The following is an 11,097-nucleotide window of genomic DNA, read 5'->3' on the forward strand; positions in this document are numbered from 1 at the left end:
ACACACACACACACACACACACACACACACACACACACACACACACAAAAATCTGCCACCCCCAAAGGGGTAAAAACATTTTATTTTGTCTTTCAAAAAATCGAAAAAAGCTAATACCAGCTAAAAAAACAACCTAAAATACCATAAATCTACCATATTAAAAAAATGATTTAAAAACAAAAATATAAAAAGTTAGCCCACTCCTCATGTGGCACACGAAGTCCTTCTGGCTACCCCAAACCGCAAACCAGTGGGCTGGGGAGGGAGGGAAGCTATTAAACACCAAAGGTTATAGCAAGTAAACTCCTCCAAAGTGGGTGTGCTTGTCCTTGCCTGCTCCAAAGCCTTGTAGTAAAAACATTTCACTAAAATCCTGTATATAAAATAAATTAAATAATAAAACCAAAGTACTGTTTAATGGGCAATGTGTATATATTAATTCCTAACAAAAAATGTTTTAAAAAAATAAGTGTTAGCAACCCACTAGTAAACAAATGTAAATGTAATGTAAGTACTGTGTTTACCAATCATCACATTTACTGTTTGCCACAACCAAAAAAGTCTCAGCTTTGCCCAGTTAAAAAAAAAAAAAGCTAGGTAAAACCCATAAAGCTGTAAAGGCCACTTTAAATTTAAAAAAGGCCAAGTGTAAAAAAATCGTCATTAACAACATCCAAAAATGGCAAAAACAAGGTAATGTTGCAAAAATTGGGGAAGGCAGCTCACATCCTAAACGTTAAGTGGGTGGGTCCGTACTCCATTGTAAATCGCATCTCCCCAGTAGTGTATTAGCTTCAGCTACCCCGTAAATCAAAATGGGTGCATGCCAATTAGCTCAAAACATATGTTTCTCCCTCGGTTTCTGGTCATGGCGTCATGGGCCTCTCTTGTAAACCAGCCACCTGCCTGGACCATCCGTTTTTCCAACTGTCCATAAAATTATCTAAATAATCATAATTATAAAAAAAAAAAAAAAAACCTCAAAAGCCCTCCCCAAACAAAAAAAGAAAAAAGGGCCAAAAAAAAAAAGAGGAAAAAAAAAAAAAAAAAAAAAAAAAAGGTGCTTAAAAATAATGTATAGTCCAGATAGACACAGCAGGGTCATAGCAAAATACCTGGTGGGTGGCCCCAAACCTCCCCTAAACCGCATAAAAACAAACCCTGTTCCTCATGTGGTGGCCTAAAGCAAAATAAAAAGCCTTTTAACAAGCAATAATCCCTAAACGCAATATTATTGTTTTAACCTCCTCACAACAAAATGTTAATTCGGAGTCAAGGGGGAAAATGTCACAACCCAATGGCTCCCTCCCTCAGGGGATCCCCTGGAAAGGCAAATCAGCATTGTATGTTGCTAACGCTGTTGCAAGCATCTCAAGGCATTTCAAAAAGGGTTAAAGGTGTAAGTGTAAAGTAAAAAATTCCTTTGCAGGTTGCAAAAGGCCAAAAAAAAAAAATCGGTTTAACACAAAGCCTCAGCTCAGTCCAAAGATAAGATGCGGGCTCCAGTCCAAGGTCACGGCGCTCAAACAATCTCTATGCAGCCAAAAAACCTGCAGCCACTTCTGCATCTTACCCAACCCCAGCCAACTGTAAAAAAAGGGGGGTCAGCTGGGCAAAACTGCAAAAAATTGCAAAACTCGCGAAACAATAAAGGCCAGCAAAAAAAAAAAAAAATTTGCGTTGTGTCCCTAAAGCCGGTGTGTTTTAAAAAAGCTAAAATAACCACAAAAAGCCGGTTTAAACTAGTACAAAAAGCACAAAAAACAAAGGTCCCTAAACAAAACGGCCCCCAAAAAACTCAAAGCTTTAAAGCCCTCCCAAAAGTAAAAGCAAGTCAAAAATCAACAGCAAACCCTAAACGGCCTGTGCACAAAACAGAACTGTCATCCACCGTTCCCCCTCTTCTTCTTACGTTACACCCAGGCTTGGCCAGCCGTGGGTTGTGCATGTGTAAGTATAAAAGCGGATTAGGGCATGGACACTAACGCTTTTTTCCTTCCTCTAAGTAACGTAAAAAGCCCCCAACACTCACTGCTGTTATTTTAATAATAAAGCTTTAAAACTTAAATCCTTGCTCCTTCATCTCCTCCCCTAACAATCCTGCCTAATCACCTAACGCCTCAGGCAAATTAATAACAAAAATCTGTCACAATACCACCAAACGTTTTCTGAAAGGCCTCAACAACATTTACCCCGAAATCCTCACTCCCACTCCACCTTGGGACCTCAACTTAGTTCTCCAGGGCATCACCAGACACCCGTTCGAACCATTAGCCACTTGCTCACTTCTCCACCTGTCAATGAAGGTGGCCTTTCTAGTTGCCATTACATGTGCAAGACAAATGAAGGAGCTAGGAGACCTCATGACAGTATTTTCCGAAGATAAAATCACTCTCAGACCACATCCCAAGTTTTTACCTAAAGGTCGCCTCTTTGTTCCATCTCAACCAGCCCATCTACTTACCAACATTCTATCCTAAGCCACATAAGGATAGACGAGAATCCACGCTCCACACCCTGGATGTTCGCAGGGCCCTGGCTTTTAACCTAGATAGAACAAGGTAATTCTGCAGGTCCCCAAAATTATTTGTTTCAATCATGGAATGATCAAAAGGAGACACCATTTCCAAACAGAGGCTCTCCAAATGGATTTCAAAATGCATCAAACTGTGTTACCAGCAACAGAACCTGCAGCCCCCTATGGGGATTCATGCACATTCCACCAGGTCAATGTTGACTTTGATAGCTTTTCTGAACAGTGTTCCCATCGCGGACATATGTAGAACTGCAATCTGGGCCTCTGCCCATACATTTACACAGCATGCAACATCTGATGCATTATTCAGACTCATCCCGTATTATCCTCTGCCATGACTTCAACTCCGAAGCCCCTCCTTTCCCTTGGAGGGCACTGCTCTGAAGTCACCTAAAGTGGAGCACCCAGAGGGACATCACTCAAAGAAGAAGAGAGGGTTATTCACCTTGTACAGTAACTGAGGCTCTTCGAGATGTGTGTCCCTGTGGGTGCTCCACTACCCTTCCTTCTCCCCTCTACTTTGGAGTTTCACTCTATGCTCTGCAATAGAGAAGGAATGGGGGAGGGAGGGAGCGGAGGGAAGCGTGTCGCACAGTGCCAGTTAACCGCCTGAGGCAGCGCAAGACTGGGACTGTGCATGTGCGACCCAACCAGGCACTGCTACCAAAAATCTCCGATTACAAGCGCTGGGTGCTCAACACCTAAAGTGGAGCACTCACAGGGACACACATCTCAAAGAACCTCAGTTACTGCACAAGGTGAGTAACACTCTTTCATTAAATCTATGCTAAAAACAGAAATATTCAGAATCTGATAATGAAGTTTGTTCGGGAACAGTCTCTAAAAGAAAAAGTATAGTTATTTTATATGTGTATGTTATCATCCTGGCTTTCAGAACATGGTCTTCTTTTGTGCATGTTAAGTATTCTGACATGTGCGTGCATGCATGCAATCATATTTGAAAAGTGCACCGATGTATGTTTGTGCATGCAAAGATGATTTTGTATCAGATGAGGCTGTCTTGTTACCCTCTGTCTGAAGTTAAAATGTAATTTTATGGGACAGGGTTTTGTATTTTCTCTGTACTGGGAGGGACCTAGTGTGCTTTTGGTAGCCATTAAAATAACAGTAGTAATTTTCTTCCCTGTCTGACTCTCTCCCCATTCTCTCTGCCAATCCCATCCTGATAATCTGCCTCTGTATTGCTCTCCTTGCTCCTTCAGCCCCCTGCCCCCTCCACACTCTCTCCTTCTGTTTCTATCACAATCCTCTTCCAACTCACATTTTCCGTTTTGCACTCCATCTGTGGCCTCTCCACAGTTTGCTTCCGTGCCTCTCCAAGTTTTCCTTCTCCCAAACCCCCAGAAGCACTAAGAAGAGGTGGATTTATTCACTACAGGCTGCCTCACAGCCACTTGTAAAAGCTATGGGAAAACAGTACCCATCTTATCTAGTGTACACCAACACTAGGTGGCCATTTTTAATATGGGAGGTAAAATTATATTTTAAACACAAGTGCTTATGAGAACATGAACAGCTTTAAACAACACCTAAAATAGTGATGCTTATAGTATCATGAAAAAAATGGGAAATTTGTAATTACTTTGTACAAGGGAAGAAGTAAGTAGTCTGTTGGTCACAAACCTTTTGTGCACAAACAGTTTATCACTCACAATATTACTTAAATTGACTGGTAATGATTTAATAATTGGCAGAAGAGCCATAAAAATGATAATGTTCAATGGGAGTATAAATTGAAATTTGCACATTGCCTTTAAAAAAATCACTCTTTCAAAAGACTGACATGCAACATATATAGATAATTTAATGTAGCTCTTCAAATGAAGTTGAAGTGCTCACATAAAGGATCAACTAGTCTTAGCATCTGACATTCCTCTATAGCATGCAGTGACCCCCGCCACACTTGTTTTCTACCCCACATGCAGTAATGTTTCCTTGAAATTTTCTCTCGCCTCCCTGCATCCTTCACTTAGTCTAGAATAATACAAAGTCATTTAAAACTCTTTTTAGATTTCCAGGCTTGTCCCATGCCTTCCAAAAGGGATTTATGAATTGCTTATCTTTCTTCCCTAATATTGTAGGAAATGATACCATAAATATAAGCCTTGAAAATATTGTACATTAATTTTCTACTTGTACTGTATTTGATTTGAGGAATAACCATTCTTGCCTGATTCTGTTTTACTTGCTTTCAGGTAACATTGCTTTCCTTCCTAATTGAAACAGAAGTTTCATTCCTCGACTATATTAAAGGCGGGTAAGTGATCCCTGCAAACTTTTCTTGTTTTCCTGTTTTCATTATAATTCACTAATAACCTGTTTACATTCTTGATAAGTGATAGTTCTAAATATCCATAAGAATTGCATTACTTTTTTCATTTTAGGGAGTAAACTTCCTTATTGAGAAAAGAAATACCTAACTACATAAGAAAGTTATGTTTTGTTTTGGTAGGGTTTTGTTTTGTTTATTAAATGTACTTATATCTGTGTTTGTATTCACGAAGTCAATGCTGAGTAAGTGTACCTTCCACTTGGAGTAGAAGGTGGTAAGGTTCGTGATGGTTTATAGTTTCTGTGGAAGTTCATTCCACAGCCTTGGGGCTGGCCCTCAGAAAGGGCTATCTCAGACACACACGAGTTCCATTGTGCCTGAAGAGTAGAGTTGTTGATCATGGTCCTCACCCTGGAGTTTTAGGCAATCTTTTAGGTATCCCGGAATTAGACCATTGAAGTAGCTTGCTTATTAACTAATTTGAGAATGGATTGAAGGTGTAGTCCTATGTAAAATGCATTGCAGTGGTCCAATGTCAAGGTGACAAAGGCATGGATAACCATGGTGAGGTCAACATTAAAAAGGCCAAATAAATAATGAGATGCACTTAACAACAATTGAGCATTAGGAGCAATTTAAGATACTACAAAACATTCCTTCTCCTCCCTCCCCTCGCTCCCAACATTAGAACCAATTCTCACTGTCTCATTTAGTTGTTTCCCCCAGTCTTTTAGGCCTAAGGCATAACCTGTCTTGTCTGGATGGAATTTCAATTGCCTATCCTTAATCCATGCCCTGTCTTACTAGACACTGTGTAACCTGTTACCAATATCTTGGCAAAGTCAGAAGAAGCAGAAATATAAAAGTGTGTGCTGTCTATGTGGAGACCCCACTCCACAAGTTTAATAACAGTGCAATGAAAGCTGGCCCTTGTCCCAAAGTCCTGATTGGCATGGCATGAACAAACAGGAGAAACTGGGGCTCCATCTCCACAGAGCTCTTGTTAGATAAAGAGATGGCAGGAAATCCCACTCCAACTTGTTGCAACCTCTCTTGAGAAGAAGGGATGGCAGCAGTGGCAGAGAATGGACATGCAGCTGCCTCTGCTGCAGGGACATGGCAGGCTGAGAGTCTGAATCCTGTGATAGAGTACAGGCCCCAAAGGCTCCTTAGCATTTTGCCTCTGTGAAACTTCACCATGCTACACATGAGGATCAGCCAGAGCCTAAAGTAAGGAGAACCCTAATCAGTGGCTGATGCTCGGGGAGATGACATTGGGGCTGTCTTACTGATCGAGCTGAATGTTTGTTTGTTACTGATAAAGGTGTTGGGAGTGATTTCTTGATGAATTTCTGCCTCCTCAAAGGGAGGGTTCTCGACTCCAAAGCAATTTTGGAAGTCATTACTAGAAAATACAGCCCTACCCCGTCAGTTTCCTGAACGCATCGCAACCCATAGTTCTTCACTACCCACTCCCAAATGGTCCTATTCAGACCTTGAACAAGAGGATGATGAAACAGAACATCTGAAAACTCATGAGATAGCCCTTGAAGCAGATTAGCAATTCCTCAATGCTACCCTTTAAGATTTCCAAGAAAAAAAAGGAAACCAAAGCTCTTAAGCAACTCTGTCGACTTCTGCTTTCCTCAGACATGTTAGCTATGGCTTGTAGTCAATGATATTAAAGGCAGCTGTTCTATAGACATAGGTATAGATTATTTTTTTAAAGGATACCTGGAGTGAAATCCTGGACCTATAGAAATCATTTGGAAAACTCCCATTGATTTCACTGGGTCCAGGAATTCACACTGATCATTGTTGTTAGGAGGAGAATGTTGACCAACATCACTTTTGAACGGATTTAGTATCTTTCTTTACTGGAGTCACTGATACTGGGATCAAGACAAGTTGCATTTAAACATCTCTTTTTCTCTGTTATGTGGTAAGACTTGCATTTTTTAGAATTATCCCAGAATGCATTTAAAAAAAATCTTGTGTAACAAAAAGAATGAGTAAAAGCCATTCATTTAATATATTACACATATATATTGAAAGTGTCCAGCATATCATAAAATGCAAGCTGTGAATACAAGTGATTCTTAGTTACCATTATCAATATCTTACATATTTTTCTGTAAACTGAAATAAAAAATCATTTGTACAGTTCTTGACATTAGTAACTTTCATTTATAATTTTCTTTTTCCACATTGTACTATAAACAGAACAGGGTACAATTTAGTAGGATGTTCTACCTGTCTAAAAATATCAACAGCAATATGTGTCATTTACTTTTTTATTCAAAATATTTTTCATTTTGTTAGTGATTTTATACTATCACTTATAAATTCATGCCAGTAAAAACAGACAGGATTTTGAGAAAAAGAACTCTTTAAAAAATGCATACAATATTATTCTTTTCAGATATGACATGCAACATGTTGTCTGAGGATCAGGAATCAGAATTATTTTCTTCGCTATCTCTTCCTTCCCTTACCCAACACAGTTTCATGGCATTTAATCTTTACTCCAGTAGGCATTTTTTTCCTCATTAGTCACTTTGCCCCTATCTATAATATGTCTCCAAATTGTAATTCTTCAGTTTCATGTTGTTTCCTTTAGCTAGCCCAGGGTGATTCTGCACAAATGCAATATTGGCCTTTTTAGAAATAAACATCTATGCAATGCAGCATGTTGAAAATGTTTATGATAATTGATTGGAGGTGGTTGGGACTAACATTAATGAAATACTTGGCAGCTCTTAACTATAACAAATGGGGACTACAGTATTAAGTTCCTGGTTTCATTAAATTATGTTTTGAGCTCTGCTTCTTTTAAAAAGTCTGACTGGATGTGCCATTCTAGGTATCATCAATATTGTCTTTGTAAAGATGTTTGGATGAGATACTATTCCTCCAATGGCTTGCGATTTTAATTCTTTTATTCTGAGTTATACTTAGTGTTGGATTTTCAATGTACTTGGGTGTAAGGGATCTCTCTATTTATCTGAAGTGACATATCTGCCTAACTGGATTTATGTACTGCCATCAAGTATTGATATTAAATCAGCCACTACATCACACAGTGTTTCCCACATTTAAATAGGTATAGTATACTAGAAATTAACATCTCATCTTTCCATTCAGTAATTAGCAATACACATTCTCATCAGAAAAGTTTCAGAAGTTGTAAATAGCACTTGAAGTGCAGACCTGATGAAGAGCTGTATAAGCTCAAAATCTTCTCTCTCACCAACAGAAGTTGGTCCAATAAAAGATATTACCTCATCCACCTTGTGTTTCAAATATCCTGGGACCAGCATGGCTACAACAACACTGTATATTTGAAATACAGGCAGAGTAGCCAGGGGATTGAGGTGTGATTGATGTACCCTAGCGCCCCAGTAATCTCTGGCTACAGGAATGCCCCTGGGGGCTGTTGGCAATTGGCATGAAATAGAACAGCCTTGAGACTACTCCAATTTATGCAGGGAACAAACCAGCAGCCAGTTAGAAGGTCCAAAGGGTGCTTTTGTGTTGAAGTCTTTAGGTCTTATGGCTGTAAAGATGTGAAGACAAATATAAATTGATGTTGTGATATGTCTGAGACTGGAAACAGCTTAGAGAAATGAACAACCATGTTCATCTTATTGGATGTTAACCTTGAAGCTTAATGATGATGTGTTAAATATGGGCACTGTTACCTATTTCACAGTTGATCATTTACAGAAAAATCAATGTGCTCCATCTTTAGATTAGTAGTATTTATTGGAATGGGGTGTACAGTAGAGCAACTGCTTGCTGTTGAAATTTGCTGGCATGAGAAATGAGGAATTCAGTCCCCTTCCCACCACAAAATGTAAAGTCATATTTGGCTCTGCCAAAAGTGGGGGAGGATAGAAAGAGATGCTTTCCTTCCCAATACAACAGATGGACATCCACACTTTATTTAGATGCTAAAAGCCCTCTCTATTCACTGTACTAATCACAATGTATTGGATGATGTGCATAAAGCGAGGGGACAAGGGCTTGTGTGCAACAGCCACTTAATTATGAAATTTTAGCCACATAATTCTGGTGTGCCCCTGGAACCTTGGGGTATAACTGGGAAAATGAGATAAAACTGAGAGAGAGAAAATATAGAGTTCACATATGGAAAAACTTCCTGATGGTGATATTGTATTTAACTATGTAGGAGTCTCCAAAGAGAAGTGATGGAAGTCCTGTTACATGGGACTTCCATGACTAGACAGGACAAAGCACAAAATGCACAGGCTGAAGGAAACAATCCTGCACCAACAAAGAGATTGACTGGATAATCTAATAGGTCTTTCCTTCTTCTAAATTCTAAGATTCTATTATCCAGTTATCATACATATAATGTGTTAAAATCAAGGGAGTTGGGGGGGTGGGGGGGGGAAGGAAACAAATACATTGTTTCAAAAGGGAAAAAAATCAAAATCTATGAAGCATCAAAATCTTTATAAAGTTTCAAATATTGAACATGGGTAATTGTCATATGAGAATTTCAGTTGTGTGTATATAATTATTACAGAATTGCAAAATCTTAAACTATTTGTTTGCAATCTCAACATTTCAGTTTACAGTAAGGCTTTAAACATAATGTTGGAAACTTTGCCTTAAGGGTGAGCAGTTAGCTGAATTAGACAGTATCATTTCAAACTCTTCTATAAAGCATGACGATCTTTTTATATATTAAAAAAATTACTCTCATCCACAGATCATTTGAAAAGTAGTAAGATTGTAGTGTTCATGTACATATGTAATCCTACCTATAATAAATCATGTATCTCCTTGCTCTCTCTTCTGTCCACTCCAATCAAAAACATGTTTCCTAGACATTTCTTTACAATACATAATTTAGATCAGAAGACTGGGGTTAATATTGCAAACAATATATGAAAGAATAAACAGTCCTAGCTCAAACATCTGAGTACAGCTATTTCACGTTGTGTGTGAATGTATTAGGTCTGTCAAGCAATTAAAAATATTAATTGTGATTAATCGCACTGTTAATAATAGAATACAATTTTTTAAATATTTTTGAATGTTTTTTACATTTTCAAATATATGGATTTCAATTACAACACAGAACAAAGTGTATAATGCTCATTTTATATTTTTATTACAAATATTTGTGCTATAAAAAACAAAAGAAATAGTATTTTTCAATTCACCTCATACAAGTACTGTAATACAACTTATTTATCATGAAAGTTGAACTTACAAATGTAGAATTATGTACAAAAAAATAGCTGAATTCAAAAAATAAAACAATGTAAAACTTTAGGGCTTAGAAGTCCACTCAGACCTATTTCTTGTTCAGTCAGTGACTCAAACAAACAAGTATGTTTTCATTTGCAGGAGATAATGCTGCCTGCTTTTTGCTTACACTGTCACCTGAAAGTGAGAACAGGTGTTCACATGGCACTGTTGTAGCCGGCGTCGCAAGATATTTACGTTCCAGATGCATTAAAGATTCATACGTCCCTTCATGCTTCAATCACAATTCTATAGGACATGCGTCCATGCTGATGATGGGCTCTGCTCAATAACGATCCAAAGCAGTGCAGACTGACGCATGTTCACTTTCATAATCTGAGTCAGATGCCACCAGCAGAAGGTTGATTTTCTTTTTTGGTGGTTTGGATTCTGTAGTTTCCACATCAGAGTGTTGCTCTTTTAAGACTTCTGAAAGCATGCTCCACACCTCATCCCTCTCAGATTTTGAAGGCACTTCAGATTCTTAACCCTTGGGTCGAGTGCTATAGCTATCTTTAGAAATCTTACATTGATATCTTCTTTGTGTTTTTTCAAATTGGCAGTGAAAGTGTTCTTAAAACGAAGCCGGCAGCATTATCTCCCGTAAACATAAAGTAGTAGGACTGAGTGGACTTGTAGGCGCTAAAGTTTTACATTGGTTTGTTTTTGAGTGTAGTTACTTAACAAAAAAAAATCTACATTTTTAAATTGCAGTTTCACGGTCAAGAGATTACCTTACGGTATTGTATGAGGTGAATTGAAAAATACTATTTCTTCTGTGTATCATTTTTATAGTGCAAATATTTGTAATGAAAATAATAAGGTAAAGTCACTGTACACTTTGTATTCTGTGTTGTACTTGAAATCAATATATTTGAAAATGTAGAAAAACATCCAAAAATATTTAATACATTTCAATTGGTATTCTATTGTTTAACAGTGCTATTAAAACTGTGATTAATCATGATTAATTTGTTTTGAGTTAATC

The 11,097-nt window shown here is 38.1% G+C and overlaps 1 protein-coding gene across 1 annotated transcript in view; it reads left to right on the forward strand.

The window, feature by feature from the left end:
• Window positions 1-11,097, forward strand: part of CPNE8 (copine 8) — a 258,293-nt gene that overhangs the window by 155,744 nt on the left and 91,452 nt on the right. The window contains exon 13 of the mRNA XM_029910832.1: window positions 4,753-4,814. Within this exon, the coding sequence (XP_029766692.1) occupies window positions 4,753-4,814 (62 nt within the window). The remainder of the gene's footprint in view (window positions 1-4,752; window positions 4,815-11,097) is intronic.

Source organism: Terrapene carolina, unplaced genomic scaffold (genome assembly GCF_002925995.2).
Source record: "Terrapene carolina triunguis isolate 2854851 unplaced genomic scaffold, T_m_triunguis-2.0 Scaffold68, whole genome shotgun sequence".
Taxonomy (NCBI): domain Eukaryota; kingdom Metazoa; phylum Chordata; order Testudines; family Emydidae; genus Terrapene; species Terrapene triunguis.